General features: G+C 46.2%; 1 protein-coding gene across 1 annotated transcript; it reads right to left on the bottom strand.

Moving 5' to 3' along the window:
• Window positions 1–14,239: 14,239 nt before the first annotated feature.
• LOC130584347 (transmembrane protein 17-like) lies at window positions 14,240–16,794 on the bottom strand. The gene is made up of 3 exons (XM_057384290.1): window positions 15,657–16,794; window positions 15,332–15,445; window positions 14,240–14,846 (listed from the first exon to the last, which is right to left on the bottom strand). Exons 1-3 carry the CDS (start codon window positions 15,726–15,728, stop codon window positions 14,556–14,558), a joined length of 477 nt encoding a protein of 158 aa, XP_057240273.1. The 5' UTR covers window positions 15,729–16,794; the 3' UTR covers window positions 14,240–14,555.
• Between the last annotated feature and the right edge of the window lie 31 nt (window positions 16,795–16,825).

Below are 16,825 nucleotides of genomic sequence, written 5' to 3'. Positions count from 1 at the left end.
TCCTGGTCCTCGGGGAGCTGTTCTAGTGCTGATGTTAAGGACTAACTCATGTAAGGAGTCTGTTTGTATTATGTGCATTTGAACATGCCAAGACCTTGTGTCTTYTGGTAGATGTGCTGTTTGAAGTCGCTGTTGAAATCAAATCCAAGGACTGGATTCCTCACAGTGGAAGTGAGTTCCAAAAGGGTCTCCTCGAATCTCTGAAGAACCACGTAAGTCTGGGCACTGGGAGGTGGAGAAAAATGGGATGTCCCAAATCTTCGAGTAGAAGAGATCAAAATGTGTCTTGTGTGTCTGAGGGAGCTGATCTGGAGCTAAGCAGATGGGAAAAAACTAGTATTTTTCTAACAGAAAAGGCTCAGAGCAGCGGGCTATGGGACATCCTCTGCATCCCAGGTGGTTTGTGAAGGAGGAGAACAAGATGGGGAAGTTGAAGCAGAAAAGAAGCTGTTTGCTGTCATTCTCCTGCTTGTCAAATGTCAAATCAGTGTTGGTCATTCTGTTCTTTTGCAGATTCAGAAGAACCTGAAACTTTCTGCCAATAGAGTCAGTGAAGTAAAGTTAAAGGACATCAAAAGGTAGGGTTAATGTTGTGCTGCTGGCTTGGCAGGTGACTTCTAGAACCTGCAATATTTCTTGGGATAGCATGGCTTGGCTTCTCATTCTACTTTCCCCAAGAGAGATGCGTGTTTACTCCTCTTCATTGATCTGTAACTTGTCCTGAAAGTAGGGAAAAAAATGTTTCCTAGAGGAAAAATGGTGAAAATTGATGTTTAGTGTTACCTGGGGCCTATATAGGTCTAAAATGGATTTAAAGTCTGGAGGAAAATGAGGATATTYGCACCTGTCATGGTGCCTGCTGATGAAAGCTGGGAGCTCTCAGCAAGGTCCCTGCCACACTTGGCTGAGGYTGATCTGGGGCTGCAGATTGCCACTACAACTCACTTTACACAAATATCTGGTCACTTCAGCCTAGCTCCAAATGAGGACCCATTCCTGGGCTTTCCTTTTTCCYTTGGTCCAAGTGCAAAGCTGGCTCTTGTCATGGATAATATTTGCAAGAGCCTGCAGCACCACGATCCCATGCCAGGGGTAGAAGGTTTAAATGGGCTGTCAGAGCTGTGCCTGCAGTGATGTTTTACTCCTACCCTGGGCTCTCTCCTGCCTGCAGGACGAGTGATGCCAACCTGCTGCTGACCTTCTGGCTGCACCTGGAGCCAGAAGAGAGGAACGTGTCTCTGCTCCTGCGCTCCCAGCTCCAGGAGCTGCTTGGCACCACGGTGGCAGTGGAAAAACTGCAGCTTGTTTCGCTGCTTGTTGAAGGTGCGTGTTTCACTTTATTTTTTTTCTGGGATAAATTCTCTTTATGCCGAGCCTGACTTGGCTCAGGGCATTTATTCCTCGTTGCAGACGTGAACGAGTGCCAGGCTGGGGTTGGGCTCTGCGGGGAGGAGGCAGAGTGCCTCAATGGCGTGGGCACCTACCTGTGCCGCTGCAAGAAGGGYTACGAGGATCATTCTCCCACCAAGTCCGGCACTCTCTGCATCCGCTCTCCCCGATCAGGTAGGGGATGGAACTGCAGCTCTGCTTCCTCTCGCAGTCTGGTGCTTTCCTGGTGTGTGCAGGTGACTCGTTTGTGCACCCCGGAGTCAGCACACCAGGGCAAGGGGCTCTCTCCTTGAGTGGGGTCCTGCACCTCTGCTGATGTGTAATGTCACTGGAATGGTGGCTTTAAGTGTCCCTGCCTCATGTGGCAAGGATGTAGAATATCTTTCCAAGGCAGTTTTGAGCTGGGAATATTACCTCTCCATGGGTCTGAGCCTCCCTTCCCCCAGCCTGCTACTTCCTCTGCATCAGCGTTGCCACTTGGCACGTGTGAGCCTTTAAGTTATAAGCAAGGTGTGGTCAAAGGTGATTTTTGAGCTGCCTCTGCTGTAACTGATGTGATCAGCAAGCTTGGTGACTCGTGGGAGTGCCCCGTGTTCTCCTGTCACTCTGTGTAGATCTTGGTGGGAAGGACATTGATGCTCGTGGTGTTTACCCCAGAGCTCCCCCGATGTATCTGACACAGTGCTGAGCAGATGGCATGTGGCRCTGGGCTACAATGAGGTGGCTAATCCAATCTTGCAGAGCGATGGGGCTTCACAGCCTGGAAAACAGCAATATTCTGCAGTGTGTGCTCCAAACACTGCTGCTACTTTACCAAAACTACTTCAACATCCCTGCAGTAGCTTAAACCTTAATGTGAGCTCATGGCCAAATAGAATTGGTGAGAAATTCTACCAGCTTCAACTAAATGAACCACTTGTGCAGTCTAAACCTGTATGGAGCAGCTGGTTATTGTTATATTCTGATCTAGATAATTTATAAATCCATCTTCATCTGTTGGGCCACAGAGAGGGTCCCTCCAGGCCTGGATGGGAAGAGCAGCAGATCTTTTAGTCTCTTTTAGTGGGTTTGGCAATGGAGTATCTCTACTGGGGATTTTTTTGGGGCAGCACCATTCCTGTGCTACACTTGCAGGCCGATTCTTGGTCTAAATATTCCTCTGTGGTGGAGGCTTGGGAGGAGAGCCGCTCCGGCCTGGAGGGCGGCGGGAGGGTTTCAGGAGGGCGATGCTGAGGGGAGCACYTCCAGGGGAGTACTTGAAGGAGCCATGGGGTGCTCTGTGGGCACCGTGGGGAACTCTATGGGCACTGAGCCGAGCCCGTGGCATTTCTCCCGCAGGGATCAGCGCTTTCCTGCGCCATGCCGATGCTCTGGCGGGGGCCGCTCTGCTGGCCGGCCTGCTGCTGCTGCTGGCYTTCGGCGCCATGTCCGTCACAGCCCTGAGGGGACGGCCCCCCAACAGGAGCCCGCGCCCGGCCGAACCTCCTGAGGGAGCCGTGGAGGAGCCRCCCATGGAGCTGCACGACCTGGGACAGTGCCTACGCCTCGACCCCTTCCAGCTGAAGCTGCGGGCCAGGCCCCCCGAGTGGCTYTGGAGTGTCCGTGCCCATCCTGGCAGAGCAGGACGGGGCTTTGCAGAGCAGCCGCCCCCGCTCTGAGGGGATCCCGGAGCCCTCTCCGTGTGGCCTCAGTGACTGGGCAGTGCCTCCCGCGTTTCCCAGGGTTTGTGGCACAACCACGGGCTGTGCCAACGCTTCTGCCGTGTTTTATGGACTGTGAATATCCCACATCATGTTATAATTTAGTATTTTTAATGCTCCCCAAGCTGAGCAAGCAAAGCGTTTGCTCCGCACCTCTGATTTACCCTGCTCAAGAGCTGCAAAAAACTGTCAGCTCATGAAAAGTAAACTTTTTTTTTTCTTTTTTGAGGAAAAAAGGAAATAAGATGCCTTGGTTCTTAATATAAGAAATTAAAAATAGCTCTGCAACTTGCTCAGTGCTGTTTGCTTTCTCCTGCCCCTAAGGCAGAGCTCAGGGGAAGCTCTGGCATGACCTGAGGCTTTGTGGGGATGTTTCTTCCAGCCTGCCTGAGAAACACCTCCAGAACTCGACTAAAAGTTTTGTAAAGAATCCTTGTAGCTTATGGCAGGTGATCCTCCACTCCCTGAATGATGTGTACACCATTTTTGGTGCTGACATGGATGCTGGCTGCCAAAAGCAGCACCACTACACCAATCATCCCGGCTGCATGTAAAGGACCGCCGCTCGTCCCGCAGCTGGAGGCAGGTAACTTCTCTCTTTGTTTGAGTGGGGTTTCAATAGGAATTCCCCCTTTCCTGGGGAAGAAGTGTGAGCAGAGCGGTGGCAGATGCCCCACTGGAGGGAGCTGTCTGCCACCGAAAGCCCGGGCGGGGCGCTGGCCGCAGCTTCCTTGGGAGCGATCCCGGAGGAGCGGGACAGCCGGAGCTGGGGGTCCCTCGTGGAACAGGACCGGTCCGTGCAGCTCGGGGATGCTCTCCCTGCATTTATCGAGGAGCTTTGGGCAAGATGTGCTGTGCAGCTGGGGGCCGAATGGAGYGGATTACACATAAAGATGCCCAGCTCAAGATTTTCTCTGCAGGGAAAGCTGCTACTGTGTTTCTCTGCAGCCGAGGGCATTGGTGAGGAACTCAAAAGGGGATCCTGCGGTCTTTCCCTAAGATAACTATTTTCCATCCTCCTCTCCCACAAACAAAAAGGGCGGGGACGGTTCTTTATTTCAGCTGTTCGATTGCTGAAGAAGCAACATTTGCAGCGTGGAGGGGTATCTGCCAAAGGAGAAGCACAGATGGGGGCACTATAAATGCCAGCGTTGTGAGAACCAGGTGAGAGCACGTTATTTGCACTGAGGTGATAAAGAAACGTCCCCGGTGCTGGGCTGGCAGCTGTCGTGCCCCTCTGACAAAGGGTGGCTCTCTAAGAACAGGCTCCATCTCAATTAGCTGCTGCTGCTGGGGCTCTCCTGCCTGCAGAGATGTGTGAGGCAGACCTAACACCTCCCTGCACACACTGCCCCACCAGCAGCTCGCTTCAGCGCTGTTTAGTGCCGTCCAGCTTTGGGTCCTGAAACAGAAAAATGGGTCTCCCAAAGACATATCCTGATCGTTGCTTCCCTTTGACGTACAGGGAGCAATCGGCTCTTACCAACCATTTTCGATGCATGGTTTTCAAAGTATTTTGTAAATAGCAGGGAATTAAATGCAAACATCACCCTAGGAGGCAGATAAGTGCATGTAATTTTCCATTGTAAAGAGAAGGAAACCATTAATGCGTTTGCACAGAGCCTGTTTGTTTCCTCGCTGMGATCAAAGGAAAGCAGCAGGGGCTGAAATAACACTGTCATTGTCTTGGCCCTGGATTTGGTCAGTCACCATGTCCCCTTTTCCCTCCTTGCCTCCACGAAGGGGGCTTGGAGGCTTTTCAGGCTGCTAACTCTGCTCTCTCYCACTTAGGTAAGGTTTGGATCCCAMAAGCCAAGCAACTCGAGCAGATGGATGCTTCTGCTTTCTTTCCAGCTTTTCCAGGAGCCAGGTGAGCCTCACACTGAGATCCTGTGTTGGAAGCCAGCTCGTGTAATACAGCTGTAGTCTGCTCTGTAACCCAGGCACGGGGCTCCCAGTGGATCATCTTTCCCTGCAGCTTTTSATCCAGACAGAATATCCCTCTGATGCTCCTGCTCTTGTACAGGGAACAGAGGAAAGCCTTGAGCAAAATGCCTGGGTAGGGCTTTCTGCAGCCAAACCCGCAGCAGCAGTGGGTCCATGTGGGCTCTGGGTGGAGGCAGGAGGTGGAGATGGYRWGCTGCCCCCTCCTTAYCTGKTGTGAAGTGACAGCAGCTGCTCCTYATGGGAGAGATGTCAGGCTTTTATTGGAAGCACCTAAGGAGTGTGTGTGATCTATGTGTGGAACAGCAGGCCCCACCCAGGCATTGAGCCCATCATGAGCCAGAGGTATTGGGTACGAAAGTCCACCTTTTAAGTCTCAAATAGTGTTGCTTTTTATTTTCCACTGTGTCCAAAGGAGCTGCGTGCCGTCCTGTTTTTCCTTATAGCTCCAAGCTGGCTTTAGCAACAGCCCATCCCTCCTTTCCTGCTCTCCCAGTTGAATTGAGAGGGGYTGGCTTGCCAGAACCACAGGATGGGTCAGGTTGGGAGGGACCCCCATGGGTCACCCGGTCCAAGCTCTCTGCTCAAGCAGGGTCACCCCAGAGCACTGGCACAGGATGGTGTCCAAATGGTTCTGGAATGTCCCCAGCAAGGGAGACTCCACAGCCTCTCAGGGTATTCTGTCCCGGTGCTGGGGCGCTGCTCAGTGAGGATCCCCTTCCTCACGGTCACCTGCAGCCTCCTGTGCCTCCTGTGCCATTGCCCCACGGAGCAGAGGCTGCTCCCTGCTCTGAGCCTCCCTGCACACCCCACAGACATTGCTGAGGGCCCCTCTCAGGGTCTCCTCTCCAGGCTGGACAGGCCCCGCTCCCTCAGCCTTTCCTCACCAGGGAGGGGCTCCGGTCCCTCTCTGTCACCCTCTGCTGCTCCAGGAGCTCTCTGCTGTCCTGAGGAGCCCAGAACTGGACAGAGCCCTCCAGATGTACCTCAGCAGGGCTGAGCAGAGGGGCAGGATCACCTCTCTGACCTGCTGGCGATGCGATTCCTAACGCAGCCCAGGATCCCATTGGGAATGTCCCCAGGGCACTGCTGGCCCATGGACAGCTCGTTGTCCCCCAGCTCCTTCTCCCCAGAGCTGCTTCCCTGCAGGTCAATCCCCATCTTGGGCTGGTGCCTGGGGTTTTTCCTCCCCAGGTGAGGACCCTGCACTGCCCGTGTTGAATTTCAGGAGGATTTTCCCTCCCCATCTCCTGTCGAGGACCCTCTGAAGGGCTCACAGCACTTTGGGGTATCAGCCTCTGCTCCCAGCTCTGTGTCAGCAGTGAACTCACTGAGCAGGCACTCTGTCCTTAACTTCCTTCCCTCTGCTGCAGGTCAGGGTATTGGCACCTGCTCTTCTCTCTCATCTGCAGTGGAACGAATTAATAGACAATAAAACAAGACAAATCTGCTGGGTCTGTAAATCTGAATTTGATCAATCCAGAGATTGACTGGAAGCTCTGCTGCTTCTGACATCTAAAATGAATTTGTCACCTCGCTGTGCAGCACTCTGCTTGCTCACAGCCCTTGGCCATATGAAATGACACACTCTGTTGATTTATGGGCCACTACAAATGATTTTTTTTTTTCTTTTCAGTAGGAACTGTTCTCTCATTCATTATTGGTGTGTGACTGAGGCGTGTGCAGAGGTTTCAAAGGATCCAGGATTTACTTGGAGATTGGGACAGATTGGGTGATACTCCCTCAAGTGAGTGACTGTGACACAGAAACATGCAGTAAATTTGGCCAAAAAAAATTATGTGGAAAGCCCCATCTCCTGGAAAGCTCAGGCTGTTTCTGAGCAATGATTTCCCGTGGAACTTCCCCAGGGATAGCACAGCAAGAGCCAGCGACAGGGGTTTGTTTGAAAGCCCAAATACTGCTACTTAGACAATGGGATAGCCATTCCTGATGAGCTTCCACCTGATCCCAAATCCCCTCAGTCAGAGCTGGGCTGCTGAATACAGCAAGGCCAGCCAATGGGCACTGCAGGAACGGGACAAGCATGGGGAGGGCAGGCTTGGGAAGCCTCTGGCTCAGCATCTGTGCAGCTTTAGAGCTGAAAGCCTCAAATTTGGCCATCCTGTGATGTGACAGGGACAACCTGGGGAAGCTGAGGCAGCTCCCATTTAGGCACTAGAGGTGTGGTGGATAAATTAAGCGGACTTAAATCTCTACAGCTTCAAATTAATGAGGTAGAGCAGAGAAATGAAGCCTGGAGAYGGCATTTTTCTTCTAGCCTGGTCTRAAAGMCYRTTCTCCCTCCCAGAGGATGCAGCTGCAGCTCCCTGATATCCCTGTGGATATCACCTGAGAGTTGGATTTCTCTGCTGGACACCTGCAGATGTGTGTGTATTCAAGCAGGGGTTCTGCAGGGATGGAGGCTTTTTGGGGCTGAGGAGCACTTTCTGAATAGTCATATTTCCTGGAGGGAGGCAGCACAGACTGTGAATTGGGTCTGTTCCCAGAGCGTCTTAACTCACAAGTGATTAGCTGTTAATTATCATACAATAAATTATTTAATAAGTGAGTATTCTTCACAGCACCTATTGTACCACACTGCATCAGCTAAACTGTGTGAAATATGTGTAATTACTGTTGCAGAAATGTAATTGTAGCTCTTCCCCACCTTCAAATCCTTGTGTGGCATTTGGGCACTGGGATCTAGATGTGCAGGCAGTGCTATCGTGCACCATCAGCCTCTTTGTCCCCACTTTCACGTCTGCTCCAGTTTTCCAACGAATGTCAGGATTCAACCCACAGGAGGCAAAAAATTCCATCCTCATCTGTGCATTCCTTGTATCTCATTCTCAGTGTCAGGCTTAAAAGCAGGATAACATTAAGCTTCATAGTTCACTGTAAAAGGGAATATAAAAAAAGAAAAATTCCTACTACGCACATTTATTTAATCCCAGTTTTGTTTATAAGTGTTTTTGCTTTATAAGGCTTTAACAGTTAAAACCCCAAGGAAGGGTGCATTCTCCTGCTGGAGTACTTCAGTCCAAATGTTTTTGCAGTGAGCTAACTTTGCTTGTGGCCCTGAAGAGGGAGAGAGGTGGAGTCTCTTCACTGAGATCATCAAAATATTTGTGCTAGTACGTGCATTTTAGACTTGCCCTTGAAAATATTCAGCTTAGCTGTAGCTTGATGTGTTTTGGGCATTTGAACTTTAATTCCCTCCCCCCTGCAGTTCTTGTTGGTGTGACTTGTGCCAGTTGGCTGTGGGGGTGTGTAATTGTGAATTTGGGTGTTTTTAGCAGCTTTTTGGGAAATGCAGCGGTCTGGGCTTGCTTAGAGGTGGAAAGGGAAATAGGGATGGAGAAAAATATCTGCACGTGGCTGAGTAAGTGCAACAGCCAAAATGGCTCTCTTAAGGGTGGGCTGCACGTGTGAAAGATGTATTGCAGTAAAGATGTGCCTGATTACGCCACCAGCAGTGGGATAGCAGGAAGCTATCAAGAAGGATAATAAGCACTAAATATTACAATGGGGATTTTTCACACTGCTAGCAAGAGGAAAAGCTGCCCTACCCCTCTGCTGACTAAAAACACCATAGAAGACACTTACAGTATTTCCCCCCCCCCAAAAAAAAAAAAATCCAGGCAACAGAATCTATGTGCATGCTGCTGTCAGCAAAGCCGGTGCCTCCATTTTTCTCAGTTTACAGCTCCCACTGCTGCAGCAGCAGAAAAACTGTGAGCACTCCCTGAACACAGCCCCAAAAATCACCATTTACGTGTCTAACACATCAAAGCCCCACAGAAGGGAGAACAGGAACAAGCTGCGTGTCAGGAAGCCCGCAGAGTGCTAATGATGTACAGCAAATGGGTGGTAAATAACGGGGCTGTCACTGCAAGGCTGCCGAAGCACCGAGCCAGCTGTGTGTGCCTGTTCTGCATACAAACACAGCTGGGATTTCTGCAGGGCTCAGTCTCATGTGCCTGGAAAAGTGCCTGATTCCCATAAAGTACGGGAAGATCTGTGTTCTGCATGTCCTTTGTGCAGGAGATGGTACAGAATGGGCAGCACCATATCATGTGTGGAGCAAACAGGACTGGCTAAAACCTTTCAGCTTTGGGGGAGAGGGGACCCTCAGCCTTCAGGCCCAGGACACCCCCTGCTCACTGGCTGATTTCAGAAGTACTAAAAACAAAGTGGGAACAGGCCTTAAAGCACTGCACAACTTCTCTGAACATCCTGAGCTCCCCAAAGTTGAAGAAGAGTAAGAAATTATTATTTTACTTTTGCAGAGCAATTGGCAGAGCTTGTGCCTGAAAGAGGTGGAAGTCAGCTCCTTTTCCCAGGTAACAAGYRCTAGGACAAGAGGAAACAGCCTCAGGTTATGCCAGGGGAGGTTCAGATTGGATATTAAGGAAAATCTCCTCACTGAGAGGGTGGTCAGGCAGCAGAACAGGCTGCTCAGGGATGTGATGGAGTGTCAAAAACTCTGCAGATGTGGGGCTTGGGGACAGGGGTCAGTGGTGGGCCTGGCAGTGCTGGGTTATCAGCTGGACCCGCTGGTCTCAGAGGTCTTTTCCAGTCTCAGTGATTCTGTAACTCTGAGAAATGCAAACACAGGCAAATGTGTCCCATCCTACTCACACCTGTTGGGTTGCTTTGCTGCATGTGATGTTTAGAAAGAAATTTCCCTTTCAGTGCATCCTAAATAAACCCTTAGAGAGAATTTTCCTTGGTTGGTTTTCTTTTCTTRTTTTCCAGTCTCTGTTATCACTGTAATATTTCATGCTTCTGGAAAGAAAAAAAATCATACTGAAGAACAAATCAATCCACAGCTTTTCTTCATTTCAGTCTTTTGTGTCCAAAGGGCTGTCCTTAACTCAATAACTGAGTTTTTATTGTGTCACATTTCACTGTCCCTGACTGCAGCCAGCCTGGTTAATCCTTTTGCTGCTGCCTTATCAGTATTTCCCTAAAAAAAGGCAATGTCCTTTTATTATCACCTTGACACCCACTCCTGAGTGCCTGGCAGGGTTGGAGAATTTCTTTTTTTTTTAATGCAGTTTTACTTAGGAAAAAGGAGCCGCTTTGAAATATTTCCCCAGCCCATGTTTTTATACATGCTTTTTAAACCCCAATGAATCTTTTGGAAATTAAAGAAAATAAAAAGAAAAAAAGAAAAAAAGGAGTGAGATTTAGGTTTCTCCAGGATTTTCAAAATGGAGGTGTTGTTCAAACACTTGGTGTTCACCCACTCCCAGCTGCTTTATAAAAGATTTGTTGCATTTCTGGTTGTGGTAAGAAATTGCTTCAAATTCTGGTATTTTAAAAGCAAACAACAACAACAAAAAAATCAAATACAGAGCCCTTTAGTTATGTATTTTATTTGTGGATTTTTACATTAATATCCTGCAGGAGATACTCAAGTATCCTGCTCTTGCAAGTCTGAATTTTGTGATAAATTTTATATTTCCTGAGCAAAAGGCCACAAGGTCAAAGGCAAAACAAAGAGAGGAGAGATATCTGTGCTAAAATCCTTTCTATAATTCAACAAGGAGCTCAAAACACACTGGCTGGTAGGAGTCACTCTGGATTGATACAGGCAGTGGCTGCATGGGATGAGAGGCTCAAGTCAAAGCTTCAGCAGTACAGGTGATTAGAAACAGGTAAATCTGATATTCTTTTTATGGTGCATTTCTAATAAATTTAGTTACCAATAAATGGTAACTAAAAAGTGCTCAAGCATTTTTTCTTGATTATTTTACTTGGGAACAGCATGGGCCCACCAAAGTGAATACAGAAAGGTCTTTTCTGTCCCTGAAAGAATAACAGTACCTTATTTCATAGACTGCAGGAACTCCTCCCCTAATACTGGATGTTCAAGGCAGCTCTCAAGGAAGTCATTAATATTTCCCAAATTCACCAGGGAAGCCACAGGCCTTGGCACAGCTGTGCTTGCAGCTACCTGCCAGATTTGTTCATTCTGTCTACAGTTCCTCTGTTGTGCTCATGCCTCTTGGCCACTTAATGCTTCCCAGGGACTGTATTACTTTCAAACCTTGGGCCATCTGAAGAAGAAAAAGTGCTTGTTTTCCATAAGAAACTGCAAAACTTGCATGTGTTTAATGAATGTGGAACTGTGTGCTTGAGGCTGCTGCTTAGCTGGGGGAATGGCATTTCTGCTGAATCTCTGAAGATTTCAAGCTAGTAATTTTTTTTTTATTTTTTCTTTTTAATAAACTCTCTCCTTCATGTACCCAGGGGCATCTTTGGTGGCACCAATCATCAACATAGACATTTTCTCCCAGTGTTACACTTCTCAAACCTATTTATTTCATTATAGTTTAAATTCTTCTTGCTCTTATCAACTGGACCTTCCATAAAGCTTTGCCTGCCTCCTATAGCAAACCTCTTTATTATCTTTATTTGAAGCACCGAACAAAATTCTTTTTAATTGTTGCTGTCTGACTTTTGTCCTGGAGAAACAAAATTTGTTTTTCAAAATAAATGATCTCTGCAGCCTTTCCCAGCTATTGGCCATCTTATCAGACCATGTAATGATGCCAATTCTACCCGCTTCATCAACTCTTTAAAGATAAACTCTAAGTCCAATCCAGTTTATCAGAGACAAAAGCAAGAGTGAAATATATGATCTCATTCCTTTGGGTGCAATTCTTTCAGCAATTGTAAAGAGTGAGCTGTTGATATGGAAAGGTTAATGCTGTACCCTCTTTTTTATCAATTGTCTGTTTTCTATCAAATCTATGTCTTATCTCATGTCTGCTTTATCAGATCTGCTTCAGTAAGGTACACATTTGAAGCCTCTTCTAAATTTAATTTCTCCTTCTCGAAAGTCCTGCAACTATTAAAGAAAGAGAAATCCTTTTACAAACTCTATTTTAGACAAGGGACATAGGCCAAGTTCAGGTATTAGCCATTTGCCAACTATGCCCTTGATCACAAAACACTCCTCATCTTCAAATTGATCAGTAACCTAAAATAGAGTATTTTAAGATAATATGCCCATTCCTAATTTCTTTTATTCAGTTAAAGGACATACGTTGGTACAAATTTCCCTTAAAATTGGCTGTTGGCCTTTCCTAGCAGTAAACTTCATGAAATAAAATAACTGATTTCTGTTCCTAGGCTTCAGCCACTCCAAGATCTTGATTGTGAAGAGACAGCCAGAGCATCAAAAATACATTTTGGGGTGTTCTTGGCACAAACTGCTGCTCCATGAACTCCCACGTGTTTCCAGTGTTTTTGGGTTCCTTCCTTTCACCTGTTTCCATCTGCTCTGTAGGGGGTAGAAAAACCACCAACCCCAAATACTTGCTCTGCTGAATCTGAAATTCTTGTGGTTTATTTGTATATTCTTTTTCCTGCTTGCTTGATGTCTCACCAGTTCTTGTGAGATGTGGAAACTGAAGGCAAGTTTCAGTGTCATTCTCCCTTTGTTGCTGTTCTCCTGAGCACTGCTGTAATTTTATTCTCTTGTCTCTGGGTGCATGAGGAGCAGGAATCTCATGGGAAAACTGCAGCTGCAGGCACTGTGAGTTTTAGGTGCTTGCAGGCTTCCTCTAGTGGAAGTAATGATAGTAATGGTGAAATTTAAACCGATAATTATGAAATTAAAAATAGACTAGCAGGACTGTTAGGAAGGCTGAGAAGAGAGAATGCAGAGATCTTGTGTTTATCAAAGATGTTGCTGAAGATTTAGCTCACAGGTGGTTTCTACCTTTAGCATTTCCAGGCACTCTACTCATAAGACTTTTTCTTAAATCTATTTTTGTGTCACTTCATCAAAATGCTCCCCATTCCTCCTCCCCATACCAAAGAGCTGTGTGTCCTTGTGCCTTTGGCTTTTGACAGTTGTCTTGCACAGCAATTTGATCTTCCAAATGCATCATTTCCTTATCACTGAAAGCAAGGATTTTGAGTGACATCTCATGGCCTTAGCCTGGAGGCCAGTTCCCTGTTGCCAGCATTAGCGTGTTGTTGACTTTTTCAGCTTCATGTTGTATTTCATGTACTTGGTGTTAAAAAACTTCCTTCAGCCCTGCTTTTCAGCACTCTTCAGTAGGGTAACTGTGTCTGACATTAAAAATCTGCCCAGTGTTCCCCCTGCATCAGTTACGAATGTTTTGACAAGGACTTTCTAATGCTGCAAAAGTATTTTTGAAATTATGTAACTTCTGTTTAAACCTCACTGTCTCCCTCTCAGGCTCTGATTCTAAGGTTTTAAACATTTTACATTAACTGTTAAAAGACACTCTTAGAGACTCTTACAGAAATCCTCTCTTTCTGTGCAAAAGGCAATCCAAGATCAAAGTTTGCTTAAAAACAAATTGATAGGTTCCCTGAAAATATATGCTTCATAATAAGGAAATGAAGGAAACACAGTATAATTAATTGTCCCATTCACTCATGGATTGAAAGGAAAATTAACCATTTTGGTAAAAAACAAAGCTAATGCCTTTTTTCCAATTGAAGTTCTCTAAGCTTTAAATATTCAACAGCTTTAAGGATAAGGTACATTTTTTTGTGTTAGATTGATCTTCCTTCCAATCCTTTGAGCAGTTTGGAAGTTTGTGCCAGCTCTCAAAACTGACAACTCTTGCCCTGCTTAAAGGACTCAAAGGATTCAGATGAAAAATTTATTTTAACGTTTGATCTCCACCTCTCCTTGACAGAAAAAGTGAACTTTTAGCCATTACCAAAACTGCAGAAGGTAGTCTAGAATTCATTACACCTAACAGGAATGAGAACCTTGGAATATGCCTTGGCTTGAGAAAAACAGGTTCTACCTTTCAGTGACATAAACCATTTTTTTAAATGGCCATAATTTTGCTACTGTTACATCTAGGAAAATGGAACTATTCTAAATTGATAGTTAAAAGTGTAACTAAGCCAAAGGAGATGAGCATAAGTGTTTTGTGGAATGAACACCTTTAAAATTACATCTCTAGTAAGGAATTTATAAGTACTGGAATTATCTGGAATTCCATCTCTGAAAGTGTAGTCTTTGTTCACTATCTTATCGTTGTTCTTTTTGGGGTTTGGAGATCCCCAAAGACCTCTGGGAGTTTTTGTTTTAGGTTTCATTTTGAGTTGGGTTTGTTTTTTTCTCAGCTGAGGTATCAGATATTAAATGGATGCAACGTACCTGGAAGACATACAAAACTGGTGCCAACACAAAAAAAGTGTAGAAAAGATTTATTGTAAACAAAATCATTCTGTGCAAACAGTGAGAGAAAAGGCTTCTCTTGTTTTTAAAATGCCACAACTTTGTAACACTTAAAACTCTCCACATCTACTCAGTAACAGTCCACAAATAGTCCACTCATGTCAGTTATGGAATTGGCTTTGATTTTCCTTGCAGAAGGAGCTCCAACCTCTGAGGTTTAATGTTGGCTCTTGAGCAAGATCTATTTTTTAATACCTCAGAGGCAAGAAGGCGATGAATGACCCAACAAAACAGGAAGATAACTGTGGCAACATTGGGCCGGGGTGCGATCCGCAGCCCTACCAGCCCCAGGAGCTGCTCCTTGCGCCCAGGCTGGAAATGCCGGGCCCGGGGCGCTGCTCCTCCAGGCGGTGGAACTCGGTAAGGCGGAAACGAGTGGCCAGAGCGTTCACCATCCTTTTCAGCGTGAAAAAGGCAGCGACCACTTGGAAGGCGAGGAAGGCGGCAAAGACGATGTGGACGGCTCGCTCCAGCGAGTGGATTTTCAGACCTTCATTGAACAGCAAGAAGAGAATGACAGGCAACTGCGGGAGGAGAGTCAGGAGCCAAAACCCAGCCAGCTCAGGCACCTGTAAGAGGGAGACATCACCTATTAAAAACTTGACAGCTTGTCATGGTTTTACAAAAACCAAGCAAAAAACCATGACACAGCTGAAATGAAAAAAAAAAAAATCCAAAATCTTGTGAAGAAAAGACATTTCTTTTTAATTTTTCAAAAGCCAGCACATAATGTGGAAAGGCAAAGTGAGGCGGCTTCGTATTTTCATATCCTGTGTTTTTAAGGGTACTTACATTTTCTGACAAAACAGATTTAGGGAGTGAGAGAGCGCTCCTCTGAGGGAAAGCCACTTGGAATCCACAAAATTAAGTGGAATCCACAAAATTAAGTGGAAGCCACTTGAAATCCACAAAATTAATTGGAAGCCAAAGAAACCGAAGATGCAGAGTGCAACTTAAGAGCAATAACCATCTCCTCAACTTAACTCTCTTAAATTCAATGCCTGCCAGTTAAACTCCAAACAGCAAAAATTAATATGTACATCTGGTAACATACTTTCTCCAGGAGATTGCCCACGTAGCCCAGGTAGAGTCGAATGAGCTCTGTCAGGGAGACCAGGATCATGATGGTGACCAGGATGAACTTGTAGTAATCTGACAAATCTGGATACTGGAAGGGAAGAAGAGAGTAGAAATTTGATCTGTTTGTGATCAAATGCAGATCCTCTGTGCTACTGTCAGCATTTAACCCCTCCTGAACCTCCAATTTCCAGGAATTCCCGAATCAATGCAATAACCTCTAATTCCAGTGAGCTGCATCCCATCCTAGGAGATGTTTGATGTAATCACATTCACAAACCAGCACTTTCCTTTGTTCTCACCTTCAGGTAGAGTATGACAACTGTGACAAGCCACCAAAACGGGAAGAAGTAAACATTGAAATAGAGGGACATCTGCAGTGGCAAACTGGAAAGTATTTCACAATCTGTACAGAGAGAAAGATTTTATTACTCCCAGTTTGTTCCATGCTTCTCTGCCACAAAATGACAGAAAGATACTGCTCCGTCTTAGCTTCATGCAGGCCAATAACACTCTTTCCAGTCAAATTAAATGCTAAGAAAAATATTTTTACTTATGCAGAGGAAATCTCAACACCCTGTGTGGAGTTAGGTAATTTCCTGGAATCTAAGACACATTTTGGTTCCTGGGACACGGAGTTTTTATCACTTAGTCATGTAGTTGAGTGTCCAGTTGAGGATTATCTGGTGGCTTACTCCATCTTTGACTGAGGCTTAGCTCAAGAGAGCTGCTGGAGAGCAGGCTTGCATGGCCCATTCTTCGTTTTCAACCTTTTATTTAAACTTGGTTGGAAGCCAGTAATTTGTCTGATTCTTAAGAAGTAACAATTTCAAATGTGTGTCAAATTAAAATCTCATCCTTTCAAGTCTGCAGAGGACAAAATGCATTCACACAATGCAATGTAGGGAAGAGCAAGTATCAAACTCTAACATGCAGGCAGTAAATTCTGTATTTATGGTTTCGTAATAGACCTAACGAAGTCAGACTTAAGGAAAAGTCTAAAAGGGAATAATTTATTTTTCATCAGTGGAATTTTATTGCTATATTCTGGCAAACTCTGGTTTGTGTCTGGAGGCACATCCTCACCKGGGCAAGTTCAGAGAGACTCACTRTGATCTGCTGGTTTGTATTCAAGTSCTGTGCCTCTGCCTGTCATGCTGGTGATACGTGGCTGAAAGTTTCTCCAAACACTCACACTGCCTCACCTCCAGCCTCAGAACCACATCTTCTGACACTGCCTTCTCTTTTGACATCTTTCAACCACCCTCACACTTTTGTTCCACCTGATCTGGCATTCCACACAGCCTGGTACAGTCTGCCTCACATGTCTTTGTGCCGGGTGCTGAGGGAGCCATGGTAACCACTAAAATCAAGTGGGAAGAGAGGAGGAATTGGGAACAGAACAGGGACAGACCTTAAAGGTAGGGTGTGAGAGGCAGGGATTTGTTACACTGAAATAAAAGCTGCAAGA

This window comes from Malurus melanocephalus, unplaced genomic scaffold (genome assembly GCF_030028575.1).
Source record: "Malurus melanocephalus ecotype Western Australia unplaced genomic scaffold, MMel_1.1 scaffold_695, whole genome shotgun sequence".
In the NCBI taxonomy this organism is placed as follows: Eukaryota; Metazoa; Chordata; class Aves; order Passeriformes; family Maluridae; genus Malurus; species Malurus melanocephalus.
This window is presented reverse-complemented; position numbering and strand designations above follow the sequence as displayed.